Raw genomic sequence first — 25,943 nt, 5'->3', positions numbered from 1 at the left:
CTTATTTATGTGAAGAGTTTACTGCTGTGGGTTTTTTCCTTGTCTTCCTTCTTCCATCCTCCTCCCCGTGAAGCAAAGGCCCTCAACATCCTTTACAGACCCCTGAGGAGACCGTGATTGTTCCCTCTTCCCACCACCCACTGCTTTAACTCATGCTTCCCTGAGGCAGTGCATTGCAGCCATCATGGCAGGAAGAAGACCAGATGGTGTTGGAGAGGCTGTTTGTTGAGTGGTGAAAAGCATTCTCTCCTACTTGGGCTAACGGAGTATGGTTTTGTGTGGGTCTGATTCTACCACTCTTGTTCATATGAAAGTACTATTTAATATGAAGCAAGGGTGGCAGAATTGGGCCTTCAATTTGCTCTCTTTGTATGCTTTCTCATCGCCCAGAAAGGGGCTGAAATGGGCATAGTCTACCCCTGAATACTACCAAAATATCCACAGGCAACTGGCTAACCCATGCCTGGATGCTCTCGATTTCTGAAGACATTTATTCCTGCAACAAGCCCCCACATTGAGCACTTATGTGAGAGGAAAGACTGTGGTATAATGAATAGGGGCCTAGCTTGGGACTCAGAAGACATGGGTTCTAATCCTGGCTTTGCCTTTGGCCTGCAAGTTACTGCTTCTTTTGCCACTTCCCACCCTTTGTCTGTCTAGACTGTAAGTTCTAGAGCAAAGAGTGTCTCTTACTAAGAGTTTGTAGAGTGCTTAGCACAACTGGACCCTGTTCTCAACTGGGGCATCTAGATGCTATTTGAATACAAATAATAAATGGCAGTAGATTCATATGTTTATCTTCCAGTTCTTCTGGAAAGGGAGATAAGGACAGTGTGCACCTTCTGGCACAAACCTGCAGTGGGATCATTCTTTGATTTCACAGGAGATAGAGAGATGCCCACTTAAAAATGTATTTGGGACTGGAAGAAACCTCATGGGACTAATGTAATCACCTTTTCAAAATCCCTTTTCAAAAACCTGCCCTAGCTGGAGTGCCCAAGAACAGCTCCCAGCCCGTGCCCCCTCCCCCGGTGCACACCGTCCAGGGCTGGTGGAGGGTTTGAGACTCTGAGGCTCCCCACAGTGGCCCAGGCTCCCTGGTTGGCTCTTACTACTGCCTGGCTCAGGCTTCTGGCCTGGCCAAGGGTGGGGTCTTTGGGGAAAGAGGAGCAGGGGGAGAGGCCTCATGGCAAGGGGGGCTAAGCGACACCTCAGCCCTACCCAATAGGATATGCAGCCGGTGTCGCCCCTGAGGCAGGCATAGAGCGGCACCACAGGGAATCCAGGACAAATGCGGTCCCGGAGTCATTCAGCCTGGGACCAGGACTTGAACTGTACATTTTCAGACTGTTCCGCCCAATTAGAGATGGGTGGTCACCCTACCTGGGATGTTGAGTCCAATCCCCTGCTATCACAGGCAACCCCATGATAAATGGATCAAGCACCTTCTTAAAACTAGTTAGGTTGTCCTTTCCCCTCCCCCCTACTCCTATTGGAAGGTTGTTGCAGAACCTCACTCCTTTGACTGTTAGAATCTTCTTCTGGTTTCCAACTTGAATTTATTCATGTCCAGTTTATACTTATTTGTACCCACTTACATTAATAACTCTCCTTCATAATTTAAGTGATAAAATTACTTTAGTATTAGTGTTCCATATCTGGGTGACAGATTATTTGGTCTGAAAATAGACAACCCACTTCCCTCCCTGACGAACCAAGGGATGCACCCCACCCATGTACTTATTCGCCACACTGATACTGACTTGGACTCTTAATACATTCCATGGGTGGCGTACCCGAGCCCACTTATCCACTGATGCTTTAAAAACTCCTATACCCCAATCTGGGTCTATGCTGGTTATGTGATATGTATGTATCTCGTGATCCTTGTAAGCGATACCTGTAGTCCCTCATAACTCAAGCATGACCCTGGATGTACAGTACCATCTCTCTTAACTTGTGTATATTTAATTTTAAACATTAACTTTAATAACATATTTAAATCTTCTTGGAGCATTTAAGATGAGATGAGACTTCACTGAGGTTTGGGAAACAAAGCAAAAAGCGACAAAACAAAATTGTAAATGAAAAATTCAAAGCAATGATTTTTTTAGACAAGTCCACTCAGTACTTTATTTCTTTACGTAAAGCTCAGTGATTTTTTTGTTAGTGCAATTTGTGATACATTGGACCATGACTTCGTTTCTGTATCTTATGGCTTCATAGATACTATGGTAACAGGTGAAACTGAGCACACTACTATATTAACTGGCAGCTTTGTTGATCCCAGAGAATAACCTAATTAAAAAAGTTGGCACTTACCAGTAAGGGGTAAGCAGGAGCTAGGAGCCAGGAATTTATGAATACTGATACAGACTCTCTCTGTCTGTGGCCCTGAATAAATCATATGAATCTGTTCTCCACTTTTCTCATCTGTGAAATGGGTATGTTGCTACATTCCTACCTCAGATGGGTATTTTGGGGGTTAATTTCAGTTTATACAGTACTGAAGATGAAAAGTACTATATAATTATATGGCAGTATTGTAATCCAGGTTCTGATCCTACAATTTCTCAGAATTTTATATATGTATAATTCTCTTTGCATTGTTAGTTTCACTGCATCTCTCCATCAAGTCAGGCAGGTAGCTGGACCAATTTTATTCTTATGTGTCTTAAAGCCCCTTCTCCCTCCATGCCAGTTGTGATGGTTGCCACTGCCAGCAGAATTGGAATGACATCTATTAGATGGTAGGCATCTTATTAATAGTAAATATAGATAGGCTAATGTTTTGTTCACTTTCACAAAATACAATGTTGAAAAGGTTCTATGGACTTTTAAGTATCAGAGGAGTAGCCGTGTTAGTCTGGGTCTGTAAAAGCAGCAAAGAGTCTTGTGGCACCTTATAGACTAACAGACGTTTTGGAGCATGAGCTTTCGTGGGTGAATACCCACTTCATCGGATGCCGATTGGGCAGATTGGCATCCGATGAAGTGGGTATTCACCCACGAAAGCTCATGCTCCAAAACGTCTGTTAGTCTATAAGGTGCCACAAGACTCTTTGCTGCTATGAACTTTTAGAGTCCTAAAGTTCTACAGCAATGTCTTTCTAACTCTCTTGAGGGCCTGTAGACTAAGTGGTAGCACTGGTGGTTTTTTTCCAATAGCAAATTATGCTTCTAAGTATATGTCAACAGCAAAAAATTAACCCGCAGCATCAAGTCTCAGGGCCTGGGTCAACTGACTCAGGCTCCCGCTGCAGGGCTAAAAATAGCAGCTTAGCCTGCCAGGTTGGAGGGTCTCAAAGCCCAGGTTCCAGCCTGAGCTCGAATGTCTACACTGCTGTTCTTAGCTCCATAGCCCAAGCCTACATGCCCGAGTCAGTTGACCCGAGCTCTGTGACTTACTGCCACTTTTGGTTCTTGGTTCTTCTTGCTGTGTAGATGCACCATTAGTCCCTGAGAAGAATGTTATATTTTTTTAAATACAGAAAGGCTGTAGCAAGAATTGTGATGATGATCCATACCTATTTGTTTGGTACGTAGTACATCTTTTGATCACCAGGATATGATAATTGGTGCCTGGTGTCATATGATTTAACTAAGGTGGGAAAGCATTTTCTCTTATAACCTCTTTCTCATGTGTTTGAAACTTTCCAAAACATTTTGGGCTGGAGTGTTCCATGTCTATCTCAAAAGGTTAATTTCTTTTTAAAGATGGAGCAAATCCTTCTCAGCCATTTTAAGTTTGCGGACGATACCAAGCTGGGAGAGGTTTCAAGTGCTTTGGAGGCTAGGATTGTAATTCAAAATGATCTGGACAGACTGGAGAAATGGTCTGAAGTAAATAAGATGATATTCAATAAGGACAAATGCAAAGTACTCCACTTAGGAAAGAACAATCAGTTGCACACATACAAAATGGGAAATGACTGCCTAGGAAGGAGTACTGTGGAAAGGGATCTAGGGGTCATAGTGGATCACAAGATAAATATGAGTCAACAGTGTAACACTGTTGCAAAAAAAGCGAACATCATTGTGGGATGTATTAGCAGGAATGTGGTAAGTAAGCCATGGGAAGTACTTCTTCCGCTCTACTCTGCACTGATTAGGCCTCCCAGTTCTGGGCACCACATTTCCAGAAAGATGTGGACAAATTGGAGAAAGTCCAGAGAAGAGCAACAAAAATGATTAAAGGTTTAGAAAACATGACCTATGAGGGAAGATTGAAAAAATTGGGTTTGTTTAGTCTGGAAAAGAGAAGACTGAGAGGGGACATGATAATAGTTTTCAAGTACATAAAATGTTGTTATAAGGGTGAGGGAGAAAAGTTGTTCTTCTTAACCGCTGAGCATAGGACAAGAAGCAATGGGCTTAAATTGCAGCAAGGGAGGTTTAGGTTATATATTAGGAAAAACTTCCTAACTGTCAGGGTGATTCACTGGAATAAATTGCCTACGGAGGTTGTGGAATCTCCATCACTGGAGATTTTTAAGAGCAGGTTAGACGAACACCTGTCAGGGATGGTCTAGATAATACTTAGTCCTGCCATGAGTGCAGGGGACTGGACTAGATGATCTCTCAAGGTCCCTTCCAGTCCTATGAGTCTATGATTTAAAAATATTTTTCCATTTAAAAACGAACATTTATAGCAGTAGTTAATTGTTTAAAAGTAACGAAAAAGTTAGGTTCAACAACATACATCTAACTTTGTCTCATTGCACACTTACATTACTCTAAAATCTTTAATAATCTGTTCACATGTTTTAAGATTGTATGTGTATCTGAGAGTTGTCAAGGTTCCTTCCCCACTCTGAACTTTAGGGTACAGATGTGGGGGACCTGCATGAGAAGCTCTAAGCTCAATTACCAGCTTAGATCTGGTCTGGCTGCCACCATTCACAAGCACTCCCTTCCTTGGGTAGCCTTGAGAAACTTCACCAATTTCCTGGTGAACACAGATCCAAACCCTTTGGATCTTAAAACAAGGAAAAATTAACCGTCCCCCCTCCTTTCTCCCACCAACTCCTGGTGGATCCAGATCCAACCCCCTTGGATCTAAAAACAAGGAAAAATCAATCGGGTATTAAGAAAAAGGCTTTTAATTAAAGAAAAGAAAGGTAAAAGAAAACCCTCTGGGAGAGATTAGCATACCAGCTACTCTCACAGACAACAGATTCAAAACACAGAGAACGTTCCCCTGGGCAAAAACTTAGTACACCAATGAAAATACCCAAATACCCAATTTGATTCTACCTCTAATTGCACAAGACAGGTTACAAAGAAATAAACATAAACCTATTTATTCCTTTTTAAAACTTACTACTCTGATAAGAGGCTGGTTCCTTGATCTTTTTCACTCTGGCTGAAACTGAAAACTAAACAAAGGAAAAAACCTTCCTTCCTTTTGAAACATCTTGTTCCCCCATTGGTTCCTCTGGTCAGGTGTCAGCTATGCTAGGTGAACTTCTTAACCTTTTACAGGTAAAAGAGGCATTAACCCTTAACTATCTGTTTATGACAAGAGAGTAGAAAAAATATGTAGTATTTGATAACTTCTGTAGTATGTGATAACATAACTAAATACTGTAGCTAATGCATAAACATGTGCCAAGTTAGAATTGGGTGTTCATCCTTAAGTCAAGAAAAAATGAAAGTTAGTACTTTGCAAACTGAATACTAAATTTCCATAGGGGAGTTGTTTTGCATGTAAAGACAGCAGCTGTATAGAAACACAAATATTGTATAATAACAAGACAGGAGATAAAGTGAGCTAGTGCTGTGCTCTTGCTACCCTTTAAAGATTTGGACCTGAAGATTGGTTTTTTTCTTGTAGCATTTTCAGTTTTATTTTATGGTTCAGCAAATAAACTCTTCCACTTTCATGTGTGCACACACATGTATTTCAGCTGTGACTCAAACCTCTCATGAGGCTATATGGTTTAACACAGCTAACTAAAATAAATATAAATCAAGATGAACGAAATAGACTCATCCCAAAGTGGGCTTTTAATTGATTTCTAATTTTGCTACTTCATCTTTGTGAAACTGCCTGAGAGTCGTTCAGCTGCTCCCTTAATTTCTGAAACACTCTTACAGGCCAATCTGCCCCTGCTGCAGCGGGAGCTCCTGCACTGTGCAAGGCTGGCCAAGCAGAACCCCGCCCAGTACCTCGCTCAGCATGAACAGCTGCTTCTGGATGCCAGCACCACCTCACCTGTTGACTCCTCAGAGCTGCTTCTCGATGTGAACGAAAACGGGAAGAGGCGAACTCCAGACAGGTCAGAAGGCCAGAGTGCTAATACTCTATAATTGTAAACTTGCTTTGGGATGTAAAGCTAACATGCTCATGTCTATTACAATTAGAGTGGTGTGGGATGCTTCATTCCATTCTACAAAATTTGTGCTGAGTTTTCCAAGATTAATTTTTTTTCAGTTACAGCTAAATAATGGGCAAATTTTACTTGGATCCATGTGAAATGTTCCCACTGACTCCAGGCAATTAACCTCTATTGCATGCACATGAGAAGTCTTAGGGTAGAATTTGGCCATATGTAGTTGGGAATAATACAGAACTGTTCACAGCACCATCACTAACCATTTGGTGTATAATATTTGTATGCAGCTTAAAGTGATTAGCAGATTGTTCCTACTCTATATGCGAATCTGTCTGTATTTGGGTTTTTGTCTGAGGAAATATTAAATATGGGAAGTTGGATAGGCACCCTTACTGGGGACTATAATTACAGTACTCACTTTCTTGAATACAAATGTGATTATCACATCTACATGCAATTCCCAAATATGAAATACAGTTGTATTATGGAAACACTAGAGAACTACATATAGCAGGTTACTGAGCTGTATTGCTACATGCACATCTGGGAGTCTGATGATATCCTGATAAATACCGGAACAAAGACACTGCTTCAGAATGCAATCAGATCTGTAATTCCTTATTCAGTTGTTACATTTTGCATAGCAGATATGTAAGGATATATTTACTGTTTCTTTAAATCTGTGGAAGGAAGCCAGGGACACTGTGGGGCTAGGGATGATTCTAGGCGGAAGCCCTGTGGAGAAACAGAAAAAGAATCACAGAGTAGCTTTAGGGACAAGGGACAATACTGTGTTCCCTTATTCCAATAAAGTTACTTATTCACTGTTAGAAGAAAGGAACTCTTGATTTTTTTTTAAACTATTGTCCAATGAAATAGTGTCAGATGTTTGAGTTCTTTCTGAATCTGCATAAATATTCTCCGCACTGGATCCAAATAGTGGATTATGGCTAGATTCACTTGACACTGGCAATACCAAGCTGACAACTTTTATAAAGCCATTCAGAAGATATTACTTTTGTTGTGCATTATGCATCACTGGGGCCCCAGAAACCTTTTAAGGGGGAAAAAAATCAAGATTCTGTGGAGCCTGGAGGGAGTGCAGAGTTTTGTGGGTGACAGTTTAGTTTATGGCCAGTCAGTGGAAGAACATAACATAAGGAAAAACGAGGTCTGAAGGCAAGTGATGCTGCTAGACTAAAATAAAATAGCAGATATTTGAGCATATGTGAATGTGAGAGGTTCACAGGATATGTGCTAGGTCTTGAAAATGTCAAGTTAGTGATTCCTCAAGCCACTCATGCCACTCACAAACAGTGAAAATCTAGATAAGGTTCCCATTCGATGGCAGGGAATGCTCATGCATTTGAGATATTAACCTATTGCAAAATATGTGCCAGGGAAATCCTTTGTACTGGATGACACCTTATTGAGAAGTCCTGTTGGCCACCAAAATTTTACAGAGGCTGAAGATGGTTATGTGGGTGCAATTTTTGAGTGGCATTTCTTTGCTACACCTTCCACACAAATTCAAACAAACTGAAATAGCCACAAGTGTTAACACACAGCAGCAAAAGGTATCCAAGATAGGTGGCCTGGTTAATTATCAGGAGTCCCACATCCAACATGTGACTGTTACAAAGAGAGGGGGAATCACCAAAGCTGAAAATTCAGTTATGTGTGGCAATTATATCATAGTCACTCAGTCTTTGCAGGACAACGTATTGGAAATGATACATGTTGGGAAAAGAAGGTCTCACAAAATGATGGGAGTAAACCCAAATGTCAGTGTGGTGGTTCACCATAGGGCAGGACCTAGAATACAAGGTGGAATCATGGATGCTTGAGTAATAGACACAACTTAAAAAAATCTCTCATATCCACAGGATACTACCCATTAGGTCTTGGATGGGTGAAGTAAATAGCACTAGACCTGCATAACAAGGATCATACCTACATGGTATCCCTTGACTAACTTTCTTGGCAGAAATTCTACTTCTCATTTAACCCATATCACAACAGGTCAAAAGAAGATATATTTTAACTTTCATCTCTTTCTGGCATTTCAGAACCAATAGCCACTCACACTGAGCCAGTTTCCCAGGGCTGATTTCCAAGCTTTTATGATAGGTACAATTTCACATACGTTAATTTTAAGCCCTCACTGTCCACAAGGGAATGAACTGGTGGAGAGAGCAGTGCAGGTTGCTGAGAGAATTCTACTATCAAAAGGCTTCATACTAGCTTTGCTGAGCTATAAGGCAACCCCTCACACAGTCCTTGGCGTAATCCTAACTCACCTGTTAACAAGTCAACAGATCGGAACCATGCTGAACTTAGAAGTACATTTTCACCCTGAATGATCCTTCTAAAGGACTACTGAGTGACTACAAATTTAAAAGGTCTAAAAACGCTTTCTACTTTATTGGAATGCCATCCAAAGCTTCATAAAGAAGACCCAGTTTGGGTAATATTGAACAACTTAGTGGACATAGCTGCACCCAGAGGTCTTGCATAGTCAAGGAACTCTGAACAGAAGAAACAGGCAACAGCTTCAGCTGAATCCAACCCTGGGGAGTTGTCATGTGACCCTAGTAATACTGGTACTCACACCGAACAGTAAAGTGAGAGAATCCTGTGTAGAAGAGTCTTAACTCTATTGAACAGAAGTCTGCATCATTTGAGATTTGATAATACAAGTGAATCAACCAGATAAATTCTTCCTTAGAGCTAGAACATGACCTCAGATCTACATGAGTGGTGAAACCAATGACTTCTCTTGCTCCATAACGTATTAAATATTGAATTGTTAAAGATTATTTGTCTGGGGGTAGGAGAAACACGTGGGGATGTGTGTACTATTTGTTTAAATCTTCATATATAAAAAATAAAAATATATCACAAGATGTTAGGTATCTTAATGATAGGTGTAAATGTCACTACCACTCTGCCAACAATGTGCATATAAGGGTATATGAAGATAAAAGGCAGCTTCTTTCCAGGGAAACTAAGATCATTGGACCCGATTCTGAATCCTGATATGTGCTCATTGCTCTTGCTGAAGTCAGTTGGATATGATCTTACACATTTTTCCTCTTCTCTCCCACTCCCTTCCAAAATTGGTACTAGTATGTTTACAGACAGCATACACCTAAGTATGCTTGTATGCTCTAACTCTGACTCCAGTAGAGGTGAAATACAGAATTAGGAAGAAAAATAAAGAGGGAGTGTGTATTGTGTATATGCGCACTTGTATGTCTTGGGGGTTTACATTTTTTTCCTTATATAATTTCAGCATCTTGTTTGCATATGCATTTTCCATCTCTAGTTATTTTTCTGCATATGCATATCTACTGTATGTGAGGTTTTACAGAGCAATGTGACAGCAGAGCTTAGTGTTTTACTGAATGTTTTCTTGGTGCATATGGTCTGACATGGCTGAGCAGCTACGGTGAGATTTTGGAGTCTATTAAACTAGCTCATTAAAAAGATCAATCTGTTTCTGTAATAACACTGGGAGCCATCAGTCACTGAAAGAGAGAAAAAACTGACACCTGAGGAGACAACACATTTTGATAATTTGTTCATGACATGTCATGAACAAAGTGTTTACTCTACCTTGTTTACAACTTTTTGAGCTTATATCCTGCTGTCATAGGGCTAAAAAAGTTGGACTAACAACTTTTTTTTGTGAATGAATGCTTTCCCTTAAACCTCTACATAATTTTAAATAAATTAACTGTGTAAATTTGCTGCTGTTTACAGAGAAATTAATCCTGTTTTGAGGCTGCCCTAAAAGACTGTTATTGTGCAGTATAGAAGCATGTCACCTAGTACAGTGGCAGGCAAACTTTTTGGCCTGAGGGCCACATCAGGTTTCGAAAATTGTATGGGGGGCCGGTTAGGGGAGGGGGTCGTGGCCCAGCCCCCACCTCCTATCTGCTCCCCCCTACCAGGACTCCTGCCCCATCCACACACACTCTGTTCCCTGATGGCCCTCCCAGGGACCCCTACCCCATCCACAGCCCCCCGCTCCCTGTCCCCTGGCTGCCCCCGGATCCCTGCCACCCCATCCAACCCCTCCTCTCATTCCTGACTGCCCCCCGGGACCCCTGCCCCATCCAACCACCCCTTATCCCTGTCCCCTGACTGCCCCCACAACCTCTGCCCCCTGCCGCCTCATCCAACCCCCCCTCCATCCTGACTGCCCCCCCAGGACCCCTACCCCATTCAACACCCTGTACCCCCCCGACTGCCCCAACCCCTATCCACATCCCCACTGCCTGACCACCCCCAAACTCCCCTGCCCACTATCCAACCCCCCCGCTCCATGCCCCCTTACTGCACTGCCTGCCGCCACCACGCAGCACAGGCTCTGCAGCTGCACTGCCCCAGGAGCTCACAGCCCTGCCACCCAGAACATTGGGAGAGACTAACAGTTAAGACTTTTGTTGGTGAGAATGATCATGACAGTTTTGTGGAATTTGAGAGAGCAGTTTGGAGAAATGCCCTCCTATAGAGGTGTTGCCCCCTTGTGAGACGGTTGATATTGACTGTGTCAGGGACACAGAGTCTAGGTTGGGCACTGCCAGGTATTGAGGGCCTATTTCTGCCATCTATAAATTCATGGGAGCAGAGGATGCTCAGCACCTCATTGGACCACGAGCCTTGCAACCAATGTGAAAAGATTAGGAATCTTCTTTGAGCAAAATCTTACAGGTTCTTCAGTTAAGTTAATTGTCCGAGTTGTGACATGAAGCACTTCCATAGTATGATGGTTCTGTGTGACAAGTAAATATACACATGATGTTTATATATTGATCTGTGCTGTGCATACAACATTGTCTTATCTGCAAAATAATTTGATAGATATAGGCACGAAAGAGATTTTTTTTTCCCAGTAGATTATCATCACTCATTCAATCATCAATCTTTTACATGTAAATATTAATTTAAACCAAAGCATCTTGCAGAAATGAAGGATGAACATTCTCCATCCCAACTCCTATTTAATAATGTTATTCTCATAAATTGCATTTAATATTTTGTATGAAATGGTAAAGTTAATTTGCCAACCAGAACAGTCGTTTGCTGTTTGATTTCCTGCTTAGGAATGCACAGTCGTTTGAAACTAAAGATTCTTACTGTATATTTGATTGTGTGCCTTCAGCAATTGTTGATGAGAAGTAACAGCCAATCCCAGTTGTAACTGGACAGCCCTTAATCTCAATAAAAAAGGAGTCCACATGCAAAAAATCCTTCAGCATGAACACCTACAGTTACAAAAACCTCATTCTCTGAAACTAGCCTCTCTCCTCCTTGCCCTCAGATCTTGGGTGGGGGGAGGGAGAGAGGCTTCTGTACACTGAGACATACATAAGGGCAGCTGTAGGAAAAAAAACAGGACCTCAACAGTATTTGACTTTTTAATCTTTGTTAGAGGTTATCATTCTAACCTTGATATTCAAGAACAAATTTTGAGTGTGCCTTCAAAAATGCATTCATAGTTTGATTTGTGCATACAAAAATCTGCATACTTTCATGGAAATGTGTACTTGGATTTGAGTAGTCGCAGGTCTGAGGTTCTGCATGCAGCCAAATGTAAAATATGTCGGTGCATTCTTGGAGAACAGTCAAAAAGTGTTGCTATCCATTGGAGTTTAACAGCATGAATTACACTGACAGCAATTAAATGTATAGTGACCTTGGCAGTCATGGCGGTCCCATCTCAGTCCCATCTCACTTCTTATCATTTGTCTTTCTAGAACACAGTGTACATTAATTTTAACTGTTTACTTCCTTGCTCAAAAATACTCATTATAACAGTTGCCCTAAAGTGCCTGGCAAAGATCCTCTCCCTTTCGCTATGAGAGGGGTGACGGGGGCCTCCGTTCACCCCTACAATTGCAGTGGGCACTGGTACTTGTGTATGGAGTCTCTGGAAAGCCTATCTTTATTCCCAGCAACAAGCTTTAGCAAAACCCATCTCTTCATTTCCTGTTGCTAACTGCCACAGCACTTGAAATAGAGATTCCACTTATCCCTCCTCCAGTGGGCCTCGATATCTGCCCCACCTCTTCGCTGCAATGGGCTCAATCTGCTGCGCTGCTCTCTCTCCCGCCCCAGGACGCCGTCTGTTCTTCCCTGCCTGAGACCCTGCCTAGTCCTGCCCCATAAAGCAGTGCATGGGAGAGAGTATAGTTGTCTGGGGTCCCCGTCCTTCACCCCCACACTTATCTCATCTCTGTGTGTCTCCCCTTCCCCAGTTCAGGAGAATAAAAGGCACAGGCAGCTGCTGCCACTGAGCCACTTCCCTGCTAAATTCCTGCTCTGCATAGGCAGGGTGCAGGCTAGTCTGGCAATCTCTGTTTGCAGGAGCCATCAAACCCTGCAACAGCCTTTGTTACAGGCAGCCAAAACTGTATTCCAGTCCTAGCAGCTGAGGCGACCAACAGTGACATCTAGCATCAGTTGCAGCATCAGCTATAGCTCAGCCAGAAACCCTGAGCCACCAGGGGGGAAAAAGTGTAAATGGCACCTCCCCTGGTGCACCCACCCCACAGTTTGAGAACTAGAGTGAAGTGGAGCTCCAGTGCAAGAGGAGTTGAAAGTCATTTAAGCAACTTCCCTTCACTTAGCTATATGCACAGTTAAACTGGAAATTAGTTCACTGTGGATCCCACTATACTACATGAGTTCTCACTTTCGCAAAAGCCAGACTGCTTAAGTTAATCAAGAGACAGTTGTTATTAGGATAAGCTTGGGCTGTAATAGTAGAGCTAGAAAGTCATTCTTCATTTGTAGTATGGTTTCTGGGCAGAATGGAAATGACTTACCTCTGTTTTTTCCTGAGGATGTAAACAGGCATTCACTGTTAGGTTGATATATATTAGCTGATGGTGTGGTTGCGGGTGGACTGTGTGCTCTTTATTTTGAAATATTTGATTATTGACTCAAATTATTTTGTTTCTTTATGGCTAATTTTCTGGCCCAACACTAACTCTTCTAAATGACCTCACTATGAAAGCGTCATCTGTTACAAGGAATGGAGTGGGAACAGTTGAAGGCTGCCATAAGACTGTGGCCTAACCAATCTTCTCTTTAGATCAACAGCATGCACAGGATTTTTGATCAAAGCTGTTGTGAGGTCACAAAAATATAGCTGCTTCTTTCAGTAGTGTCCCTATGGGCGCTGTACTTCAGATGTGTGTATACCCCACGCGTGTTTGATTAGAGAGTTTAAGTAGCAGTGCCTGTTCGGCCTGCTCATGCGCTCTACTCTGCCGTGTGTACTGCACCATGGCTATATAGTGCTGCATGGGTGAACCGCCGTCAGTTCTTTCTCAAGTGCCTTGGCATGAGACAGAGCCTCAGCAGTGTCAGAGTTGATCTTACCTCAACTACAGTTTCTTTCATAGTTTCACTTAGTTTTGTTAGTTATAGCAGTAGTAGTTAGCTGTAGTTTTTTTTTTTAAAAAAGTTGTAAGGAATGTCATCCTTTTAGTTTTTCCCTGTGGAGAACTTCAGCTTGTGGGGAAGGTAGTTTTAAAGGTTGCCTTTTGTGCCAGGACGCTCTCCTGGTGAACAGTTGACACTCCCAGTGTGTCCATTGCTTGAGGAGTCACATATTCTCCCCAAAATGAATTTTTTGCCTGGCCTTAAAATCAAGAGCCAGAAAGAACCAGAAGGTTAAATTGTGCTTCCTTATGACGGAGGGCTCCCTCCATCCAGCTTCTAATCCAGTCCAGGGCCTCTCCAGCCCCATACATCAGTCTCTGAGCAAGTCAACCGTCTCAACCACTTCAGCGAAACACTTCTCTAGAGCTACTAAAAAGAAAACTAATGAATCCCCTCAAAAAGACTCTGTGAAACAGAGTTTGGGTTCCCCAGGTAGGGAATCTACCTGAAAGAAACTCTGGTGGCTGATTGAGACAACTATTTAGGTGCCCGCCGATTCCTGACTTGGTATCCACGAGGCTGCAGGTTCTTCAGGTACTGTGAGCAGCAGTGAACCCAAAGAATCTAAGGGTTCCAGCTCAGGAAGATCTTTGGTACCATCAGGGGGCCAAGATAACAAGGAAGTGACCCTGCAGTTTATAATAATCAACTATCAGGTGCTGATGCAACATATAATCACACCAATGACTAAAAGTTCCGTTCATTTATTGAGCATCTACCACCAGAGCAGAGGGACTAATTCCAGGCAGCATTTGGACAGGAATCCTCTTTGCTCAACCATCTCCAACAGTAGTAATAACAGATGCACTCCTGTTGTGATAGATGGATATCTGGCTGCATTACCTTTTATCAGTAGCCTGATCTCTAGCCTCCTTCTAGAGTACTAGCCCATTCAATGTGATCTTTATTCTACTTCAGTAGTCTTTCTTAAGAATGTTCCCGTTGCTGAAATATGTAGAGCTGGAACTTGGACCTCCATACTCATCTTTTCTGAACATTATGCAGTAATTCATGACTCGGCTTCTGATGCTGAGCTTGGTTCTACTGTACTATCTTCAGTTTTGGACTTGACTCCGAAGCCTCTGCCTTCATGGAGGGTATTGCTTAGTAGTCACCTGAAGTGAAGTACCCATAAGAGCACTACTCAAAGAAAAAGGAGAGGTTACTCGCCTTGTGCAGTAACTGTAGTTCTCCGAGATGTGTGTCCCTGTGGGTGCTCCACTAGCCACCCTCCTTCCCCTCTGCTTTGGAGTTCTTGGCTATGGAGCTTCGCAGTAGAGAAGAAACTGAGGGCACAAAAATATAGCTTCTTCTTTGAGTAGTGTTCCTATGCAGCTCTGTATAGCCAAGTGAAGTGCATGAGGTGGAGTAGAACACATGCACTGGCCAAATGGGCACAGTTACCTAAAATCTCCAATTGAAGATACATGGGGCAAATGCAGATCTGAACAGTAACACCCATAGAGCCACCCATCTCACAGAACTACAGTTACTGCACAAGGTAAGTAACCTCTCCTTTTCTCTCCTCTCTTGAGGAAAACAGCTCTTATCACCAAGAATGATTCTTTCTTCACACGCCAAATGTGTCTTTGAAACCTGCTGTGATCATATTGTTTAATTCCCTGAGGGGGAATCAGCCTGGCATTACTGAGAGCAAAGATTCAGCATGCTAAGACATATGGCCTAAGGGCCATGTGCTGCCCTTTGGAGGAAAACATTTCTTAAGCTGCAGATTTCCCCAGATATCTGCATGCAACAACGAAGGCAGGACATCTCCACCAGTGTATGGTCTTTTTTCCATCAAATTGGACTTGACTAAGAATGGTGATTTCTTTTGCTTTTATTAAAAATGAAAATTACTTGGCCACTTGCTTAACACATGAATACATTGCAGTCTGTACTGTACCCACATGTTCAAAGCTTAATCTCAGTGAATATTGCTTTAATTTGGATGTTTATAAGGAGTATTTTTATGTTCTATAGGGAGTATTATTCTACCAGTGTTTCTTAGGCTATGACAGAGATGTTTATAATGATAACGTGTATCCCTATAAATTTTGATTGATTAAACTGCTTTATGAAATGTTCCCTCCCCCACCCTCACCCTCAACGTTATGGACCACAAATGGCAGTCCTTAACTGTGCATATCTGAGCAATAGCCAGCCCTGTTCAAATTGTTATGGAAAGTTCCTGTACTTTATTTTTCAGAACCAAAGAAAACGGCTTTGACAGAGAGCCTTTGCACTCAGAGCATCCAAGCAAGCGGCCCTGCACTATTAGCCCAGGCCAGCGGTACAGTCCAAATAATGGCTTATCTTACCAGCCCAATGGTCTGCCTCACCCCACCCCACCTCCACCTCAGCATTATCGTTTGGATGATATGGCCATTGCCCACCACTACAGGGACTCATACAGACACCCCAACCACAGGGACCTCAGGGACAGAAACAGACCTATGGGTAAGGGACAATGAGAATCTTTCTTTCTTTCTTTCTGTAATTAAACTCTGTACTTCAGTGGTAAAAAAAAAAGTTCTGGTTAGAACTGTATTGCCCTCTATCTCACATTGCCCTCTGCTGATAGATCTATGATCCTAATGTAGTTAATGTTTATAATAGCTTTACTAATATTGGACTAGACTGTGTCTTTAATTACACACTCACACAGGAGAGTAAGGATGAGTAAGAAGCATGTCTTTCACACATGTGTGAACAACATGGACTCTGGAACAGATGGGCAGTGGAATGGAGTCTTGTCTTTCCCTGTATTCCACTCATATGACAACCAACATAGCTAAACTAGCAGATGGGGTGTCTTAATTTACTGCTTATATAGGCCAGAGATAAATTACTATCCCATGGAGTAAGGGAGTAATAGAAGGAGTTGCCCCCAGAATGATGTCTCTGAGGCACAATGCCCCCTGAGACCCTCCCTATCTGTGGTGTAGCTCTCATACCACGCCCTGCTCAGGGCTATGCCTAAAGCACTCCTCAGGTCACGATGATTTTGTTGTGCTTGAATTTGCATGCCCCACTCTAAAGCAAAATGTTTACAGAAGTGCTTTTTATTCAGGATTTGTTTATAAGAATAAAGAAGCAGCATTTACAGAGACCTTAAGTGTGAGGGACTGAGGCTTAAAACTTCGAGTGAAAGATCTGTCAAGTTAGTCTAAGCTGTCCCTTTGGCTAAAATGTATGAATTCAAACTGTGGAAAATATATTAGGGCCTATTAAGACCAAATAAGGTAGCATTTATTGTCAATTCACTGCATACTTGGAATTTGCTCTTTATGCACAGTAAATCTTTACTTAGAATTTTCTATGGTTATTTAAGTATGTGTGAAGAGATGAACCTTTAATGAATCAGTATTGACATTGTAGTAATCATTGCATTTAGTGATCTTACATTTGGTCTGTGCATACTATTCATATTTTTTCAGTCCTCTGTGTTAAGGAAGTATGATATAAAAAGGCAATATTTAACCATTTAACTCTTTTTGCAGTATAAGTGGCTTGGGAATTTCATATAGTAAATGATAAAATTGTTAACGTCAATTCTTGAGGTTTTTTCTTTTCTACTAATCCGAAGATCAGAGGGTTTTTTTTAACTTAAAAAACAATTTGGTAATACTCAAACCTATTGAGAACTTGGACCAAATCTTCTAAGCATCAATTTATTTCCTGCTGCTTCTCAATAATATTAAGCCTAGTATCAACAAAGATTTATTCTGCTAATACATTTTACAGTTTAAGATTTTCATTTTAATGTACTTTACCAGCCTGAGAATTTCTTAATTTTAGAACTTGGATCTGTTGCTCAATATATGACATAAAACTCTCATCCTTCCCTATGTCTTTCACGTTGAGACTAATTTTTAAATTTTAATACACTGATCCAAACCCTGGCCTACATAAAAAAGAAGACGAAACAAGAGCAAATTACACATTTTAAAATATGTGTGAAAATAAAGTAATTTAAAAAAAGAGTAGAACAAAAGCTACTAATGATTTTCGCATTGTAACCTTGTTTGATATTAGGCATATGATGAAGCAATTTCTACAGGGCTGCCTTTGCACCAGAAGATATTAGTAATTTCTACATTTATTGTAACATCACTGAGGTACCCATGATTTTTCTGGTGCCCAATCCTACAAGTGGTCTGTGCAGCAAATTATCGCCAACTGGTGTTTGTACATGAAACACTTTGCAGCATTAGAACTTTGATGCAGTGAAATATTTTATAGAAGTCTCTTGTTCTGCATCTGCCTTTACTGATTGTTTTTCATTATGGAAGGGAAATTTTTGTTTATCCCAGGTAGTGGGCATACAATAACCATTAAAGATTCCTAGTCCTTTGTTTACATCTGTGCTTTAATATCACTGAAAAGACTGATAAACTTTAAATGGTACATGTGTATATGTAGTATGTGTCTAAATACATAAACCTTCACGCAAAAATTTTGCGGATTTATGTTATGAATGAGCATTGTAAATACCAAGACTCAGTAGATAGATAATGAAAAAATAAGAGAGCTTTTCTAGATGAATCCTTTGATGTAAATATCTTTTCCACTTTCGGCAGGGTTGCATGGCACACGACAAGAAGAAATGATTGATCACAGGCTAACAGACAGAGAATGGGCAGAAGAATGGAAACACCTTGACCATGTAAAAAATTAATCAGTGTGTGTGTATATGTGTCTGAATGGACCCAGCATGACTTTAGAAAGTAACTGTTACAATATTGTAACTGGCATTACATATTTTAGTTTATTAACTTTTCTTTAATTTTCCATATTGTAGAACAAGTTTGAAAACATTGGTGGCTAAATTATAGTGCCTAGTTCCCCATTTGTATGCTTCTTTTGGTACTCTGGGTCCAAATACCTGTTTTAGAATCCAAACTGCTGATATGAGCAGCCAATGGGAAGCTGGGTGATGAGGACTGAACACTGGCTCCAGGAGACTTCCCACTCCCTCACTTTATCAGTGCCCTGAAAATGGAATTTTTGTTTGTTTTTGCTGTTAATTAGATCTTATAACTATTAAATGATTTGTATGTATAGCTAGGAAATACAGTTAAGCAAGAGGGAATTATTGTGTTTAAAAGGAAGTACCGGTAGTTTTATTTTATTTTTATTTAAAAGAACAGGGAGATAATCTTTCTCCTTTGAAACCCTGGCAACTGAAGTAAGAAAATGACTTAAATTGACTGAGTTTTCTGCGGGGATATGGCACATCATAATCAAATGTTCTTTTGGCTCCTCCCTTCCCCCTGCCCCTACTAATAGCTGTTAAACTGCATCATGGACATGGTGGAAAAAACAAGGCGATCTCTCACTGTACTACGGCGATGTCAAGAAGCAGACCGTGAAGAGCTTAATTACTGGATACGGCGGTACAGTGATGCAGAGGATTTAAAAAAAGGTGGTAGCAGCAGCAGCCATTCCAGACAGCAGAGTCCAGTGAATCCAGATCCAGTCCCATTAGGTACAGTATTTTCTTCAAAAGTCCATTATCAGTCCCACTCTAAATTAGCCAAGCCCCAGTTCCTGACTTCTTCCTTTTACTTATTACAGCTGAAGCTCATATTTGTTCCTCTGATTTATTTTTTCTCTTAATACCGATAAAATGTTTCTTTTCACTGAAGATTAAGAGCTAAATGCAAATTTCACTTCCTGATAGCCTTTTTGTGATAATCACCAGTTTTCCTTCCATTCACAAATGTACATAGGTGGAGGAGCTGGGAGACAGAATGCAAATTTGAATTTGGTGAAGTAATAAGATGAACACTGTTTGATTCCCCACCCTCATCATTTAAACCAAAAGATAGGTACTTCTTGACTGTTACTATTAAAAGACCAAGAGAAATCAAAATGAACTTGATGGAGTGAATTCCACTGTATGTAATGGCACACCTTGGGAAACATCTGTACTTAGCAAACAGACTCGTACAGAAACTTCTGACCTGTATTTATATTCAATTTGAGAAAGAAAGTTGACAGATGAGAAATTTCCAAATGTACTTAAAAATCTTAATAATTCTCCATAGACTCCAGGCTAGATACACAAAGGGACTCTAAGCATTATGACATGCAGCATCACAACACCTTACTTTTAGACGCGTAGAAAATTGCTGGGACTCACAAAGCCTGAGGTAAGTGCTCAGGCTTCCTGTACAATGAATAGAGGGAGATAGGTGCCTAAGTATGGAATTCAGAAAAGCCAGCACACTGAGGCTACGTCTACACTACCCGCCGTATCGGCGGGCGGTAGTAGATTTTTTTTTTTCATATATATGATATATCTCTAGACGATCTATGATATCGATCACGCTAACGCGCTTCCGTACTCCCTCGCCCGACCACCGGTGGCGGCGCGGCGCCGCGCGAGCCCCGGAGAGCCCCCCGATCGTCACGACGGGATCGAGGAAAGATATCGATAAGAGATTCAGCTTCTTCAGCTCGTGTTACTGCGTCTGATCGTCGCGCGATCGATATTTTTTTTTTCAGCTTAGTGTTCCTGAGTGAAGAACAGCCTAAGCTAGCCAATGAGAGATGCCAAGGAGAGGGGTGTGTCAGAGAATTTGGTGCCTTACTCCAGGCTGGAGGGAGGCACCTATCTCTGCTTGGGATTCTCAGTTGTGAACACTCTCCTAAAATCAGGCATCTAAGGTGTTTCTTGACGGAAGCCTGGGAGAGGGTGTTCCTGGGTCTCCCATGTCCTGGGTGAGTGCTCTAACCACTAGTCTACAGAGTCCTTCTCATGCTTGCACTCTCTCTCTCCTCCCACCCCTCTCTGCCCCAAAGACTCTTTAATTATTCATCCAAAGTGGAACGGCTTCAAAAGGAGAGACTGAGGGAGCCCCACATCAGATATCCCTTAGCCCGGTGGCTAGGACGCTCCCCTGAGGGGTGGGAGATCCCTGTTCAAATCTTTTCTCACCCCGAGACAAAGGGGGGACTTGAACCAGGGGTCTCCCATGTCCAGGTGAGTAACCTAACCAATGGGCTAAAAATTATGAGGCAGATTCTTCTGCCTCCCTTCTCCCTGGCCATTTTGGGTGAGCTCCCCTCTGGGGCCCAACCTGGTAAACAGGCTTAGAACTTTTCCTAGAAAAACATTGGCACTGAGTGAGTTTAGGTGCCTCTACTGTTCAGTGGTAGCAAAGCAGAGGTTTTCTGAATATCGGTGCCTGATTCTGGGATTTAGGTGACTAAAGTGGTAGTTGGGCAGCTAAATCCCTTTGTGAATCTAGCCTTCTGTGTTCTGAGGACAAGCTCTCTCCTCGTATAGATCAGTAGCATTTAAACTCAAAGAGCAGGAGGACTCTGTCAACAATTGAAAGTACCAGAAAGCCGCAGAATAATCATATTTCAATGTATGCATTTTTAGAATTCATTAATATTGGATGATGTGTGGTGATCAGAATAATTACACACTGAGATACTATCACAACCAAGGTACTGCAGCACATCAGGATAGCGCACTATGTTTATTTTGTGGTTATCTGTGATCCACCAATACCAGGTTGCCATTTTTTCCCCCTGCTCACCTATTTGGCTGTTGAGATGAAAGGAGATTGCTGGTGGTGCCTCTTTGTCTCTTCCTCTGTGGGGAGCAATATTGTTGTACACAGAGCTGGGCAAAATTTTTAAAGCAAATTGTAAATTCACTGAAAAATTCATTTTTTCGGGGCACCAAAATGTTTTGCGAATTCTGACTGAATTTGGCAAATTGTTTCAGATGAAAAAAACAGATGTTTTTTCCCAGCATTTTCAAAATTTAGTGTTTCAAGATTTTGTTTCAAAATGATATTTTCTAAACAAAATGTCATTTCAAATCACCATTTTGTTTTGGAAGTGTTGTTTAACATGAACCCAAGCAAAATTGTTTGTTTGTTTTTGTGTTTTGGTGAGAAACTGATTTTTTTTTTCAGTTTTCATTCCAAACGAAACATATTTTTTGGTTCAGCCACTGAACCAAAAAAACAGTGACGCGTGAAGGAAGCTAGAAAACATATACTGAGAATATATGCTCATGATGGTAAACCAATATTTAATGCCCCTTGGTAACAAGAAATTTGAAGGAGGCTCATTTGAGCCAATGGGGTCTTGGTGTTAGAATTCCTAGAAATGAATTTCAGTTAGCTGAAGGAGGTATCACCAGGAATGACATCACTGAATTAGCTAATCAGTATAGTCCCTTTGGACAACTTTCTCCAAAATACTGTTTCAGGTAATGGTTTCTATGACTCATGTTGGGGATTTAAAGAAAGAAGCTGACTAATCCAGACATAAGTATGACAGCCAAAATGCCCACCATGCTGGAAGCCCCTGAAATTACTCCTTGTGTGAAGGAAACTACTTAAGTCATGACCTATGGAGCCCATCTCCAACAAACCTGTAATGCAGAACTGTTAGGTTTTGAGCTATGCTGGGAAGAAGATTCTGCATGTAATTAGCAGGTGAAATAGGGAAGGATGTAGTGTCTTCATTATTCCCCAATAAACTGAACCAGCAGATTGATCCTTGACTGTTAGAGAATCCTGATAACAAGAGTGTAAAACTTTAAGTAATGTACTTAGTCCTAAAACAAAGTTTGCAGTTACCATGTAAAAAATTAAGAGCAGAGAAATACACAGGACTAGATGAGGTGTATGGTGTATCATCGTTTATTTACATACTTCACACTGGATGTGCCTGAAAGCAAGTTTATTTCTGTAAAAAGCCACATTGCATAACATAGTCCATTGAATTTGATGCCCAAATTACCACTGTAGTTGTGATGGATACAGACTTAACTGACTGGAGTTGAGTCCATTTCACTTAAATATACCCATTCCAGTTAGCTTGGTTAAAAAAAATTACTTTGCTATGTTTATGGATCAGTAATTTGTAATGCTTCAGTGATATTGTATTCATTTCAATCACAGGACCCTGACAAGAGATGTTTATATATCTGACACTCAGGGCACCAGATACTTGCCTTTTTTAAAAAGGAAATACAATAATTACATTATCTTAAATCTGGAAGTATCCCAGTAGACTACAGTTCTCTGGAAGGTTAACAAAATATGAACTTTAAAAGTGCAGTTTCATGGAAGCAGCATTGGTGACCCCTAAGACAGTGTTTTGTTTTTTTATTTTTGAGGGAAGGGTGAGAAAGCAAGTGAAAAAATTACTTCAAAATTTTAATTAAGGCCCTATCAACTATAAATATTGCTTTTTTGTGTATGGATTCTAAATGTCAATAATTCCCCTTTGTACTTTTTTAAATGAGATAATCCATCCTTTAAAAATTACCAGCTTGTTATCTCCAGTAGCAAGGAAAAAGTGTCATGTGGCCACACTGTTTGTGTCTTTGTATCTTTTTCTATAAGATTAAAATGGCACCATCACAGTAAAACAGTTTTCACTTTAACCATTGTGAACAACTGCTTTTTAGGTTTATAGTTCTGTCATTAAAAAGTTACTCTGAACTGAAATTTAGTAGTCTTGGTCCAGGAGCAGCTAAAGAAAAATCTGATCACTTTGAAGCCTGCAAATCTCTCTACAACTGAAAAAGGGTTTTTTTGTGCTCCTTTTAATTTCTGGCTTCTATGTGGCATTTTTGTTCAGTTTGACAGTCCATAGTTTTTGCTGTTGTTGTTGTTTTGTTTTGTTTTTTATTAGAAAATCAGGTAGACATTTGAAAATCTTGCATTTCATATTTACAGCTACTTTATTGTTAATGGTTTTAAACCGCTAGAAACTCTTGTAATAGGTTAAAAATTCACTGTTCTGTATAAATAAAAGTACATGAATGTGTGCAACTAAGATAAGACAAATACATTTCCTTTAGCGCTAAATAATACGTGTTAATAAAAATCTAACAATGACTCAAACAGAACTTATGTGCACTATTCACTTGATGGACTGGTAGTGGTCTTTCAAGTGAATAATTGTTCATAGGTACTCATGCACTTCTGTTGAGGGATTTAAATACTATATACTCCAAACAGTTTGTGATCTTCTTCCTCCTAACAATAAATAAGTATACTGTAATAGGCACACAATGGTATAAGTTAACAATGAAGGCTTTGTGTATTGTAAATAAGACCTGTAACCTTATTGAGTGAAGATGTTTGTAGGCAACTTCATAAGGTTCCAAGGTGAAGTTTACCTGAATTTGTCTAAACCTCTTTGGGGGTAGAAATCTGTACAGAAATATTACAAAATGGAGTTTGAAATCCCACAAGAGTCTCCATGTTTTGTGCTAGGTCATGTTGAAACCAGAATGTGTAGGGCATGTGAAGTTGTAAAGAACACATACATTAGCCATATATTAAACAAAAACTTAAAATCTAAACTTTCAAAACTAGTTTGTACTTTATCTAAACCGGCTCCTTCAGCCCATTCTGCATTAGCAGTGACATACCCACTTCCATGCCTGTATAGTGGTCACCACTGAAATCTTTCCACTGCCATTTGCAAATAATTAGTATTTACCATGATGGCATAGTATTCCCAGTGAGAATTTGGAGGAATACTATGAATGCTAGAGTACATTTGTTGCTTGAAATGGCAAAATTGTAAAGATTTAATGGCAATCACTGCAGCTTTTAATGCTTTTAATTCACTAGCTGGAATGGAGGCTTGGGCTAGATTGTAGCGTAATAAGTGGTATGCTGTTGCAGAGAACTGGAGCTGCTAAATTGTTTAGTTTGTAATTTGGATCTCCTATTCTAACTTCTGAGGCAGGGATAATCTTTATCCATGCCTTATACTGTTCCATGCTGGTGCTTGCCAAAATAATAATTGCTAGAAAAGAAGAAATAGACCCTGCTACTGCATGCTGTAGGAAATTTGCTTTTTTGTCCCAGTTAGTAATTTAGTACTTGTGTTTTTGAACCAAACTGTTATTAATTCTGTGCCCCACGACCACAACTTTATACTTTAAAGATTGTTATGACAGACATTTTAAAGAATGATGCTGGTTCAAAACTATGTTTAAGTAAAGTTGAAGATGGTGCAAGCCAATAAGCCTGGAAAATTGAAGTCTGATTCACCACTGCATTTCTCCAGTTTTACATCAGTGTAACTCCATTAACATTACACTGGAATGACAGTTTTGAATTGGAACCCTTGCAGCTGAGGCAGAATTCCAATGTCTAGTTTTTATGGCATATCTCTACATCTATATCAGTCATATGTAACCACTGAAGCTTGAAGTCCTTTACAGCATTACTCATGATGTTCCTGCACTTTGCCAGCATAGATTAGGAAGAATGGACCCATTAGCCAAGTCTGTTTCCTCACCTACATTACAACCAGGGTTATATCTACTAGAGATTGGTGTCAATCACGGTATCCTAAAGAAGTGGGGTTGTTAGAATTTGTTTTTATTGAGGCTTGTTGGCAATGTGCTGCTAGCTCTGTATGTTTATTCTTAGTGTCAGAATGAAGCAAAATATGTATGTAAAAATATTCCGTAGTTCAGACATAGTCAATAACTTGATGATGTAAAATGTTTATCCTTTTGATGCTTTGTGTGTCATAGCTTTCATTGTGACCACAGGCTCGTTCTGTCCACTGCAGAAGGAAGGCCAAATTTGGTGCTGCCATCCTTTGCTGTCTTGAGCCAAATAAGATTGGCTAGGTCCTTCAAAGGCAATGTGTTCATCCCTTCATTATTTTGATTGCAGCTCTTGGAGTGTTTATTACACAATGATAAGGGTGTCCATTCTGTTGTAAATTCAATCCATTTTCCATTTCTTCTTTCTAAAATGCATTGTCCTTTTTCATCATCTGGAAGATATCTTTTACCTTGGTTTAGTCTTCCTACCTTTTTTTTTATTTCTTTATCACTATGTGATGCCATGCATATATCTTTTATTTTTTCTTAACTTGCCCAGCTTTTAGTTTCAGTGTAACTTTTCTTATTGAGCTTCTGTATTTGTTTCAGCTGTTTAAAAATATCTCCATGTATTACTCTTTCAACACTGCTTCTGTTTTTGTAAAGTCAAAAGTCTCTAATGGCCTACAAAATGCTCATGGTACTTGCTGAACTTCAGAACCCGGTTGGCTGTCTGTCAGTGATTTATGAACTGTTTCTGATGTCATGGTTGATTAAACTCCTGAAGTGAATACACCAGTGCTTACAAG

At 40.6% G+C, this 25,943-nt stretch overlaps 1 protein-coding gene across 13 annotated transcripts in view; it reads left to right on the top strand.

The window, feature by feature from the left end:
• The window catches only part of RUNX1T1 (RUNX1 partner transcriptional co-repressor 1), a 146,320-nt gene that overhangs the window by 93,147 nt on the left and 27,230 nt on the right, over nucleotides 1-25,943 (top strand). For all 13 annotated transcript variants that reach the window (XM_039524688.1, XM_039524685.1, XM_039524679.1 and 10 more), the window contains 4 exons: nucleotides 6,100-6,281; nucleotides 16,006-16,256; nucleotides 18,380-18,465; nucleotides 19,089-19,287. In XM_039524688.1, coding sequence (XP_039380622.1) covers nucleotides 6,100-6,281; nucleotides 16,006-16,256; nucleotides 18,380-18,465; nucleotides 19,089-19,287 — 718 coding nt within the window. The remainder of the gene's footprint in view (nucleotides 1-6,099; nucleotides 6,282-16,005; nucleotides 16,257-18,379; nucleotides 18,466-19,088; nucleotides 19,288-25,943) is intronic.

Source organism: Mauremys reevesii, linkage group 2 (assembly GCF_016161935.1).
Source record: "Mauremys reevesii isolate NIE-2019 linkage group 2, ASM1616193v1, whole genome shotgun sequence".
Lineage (NCBI taxonomy): Eukaryota > Metazoa > Chordata > Testudines > Geoemydidae > Mauremys > Mauremys reevesii.
The sequence above is the reverse complement of the archived record's forward strand: the minus strand, read 5'-3'. Positions and strand labels throughout refer to the sequence as shown.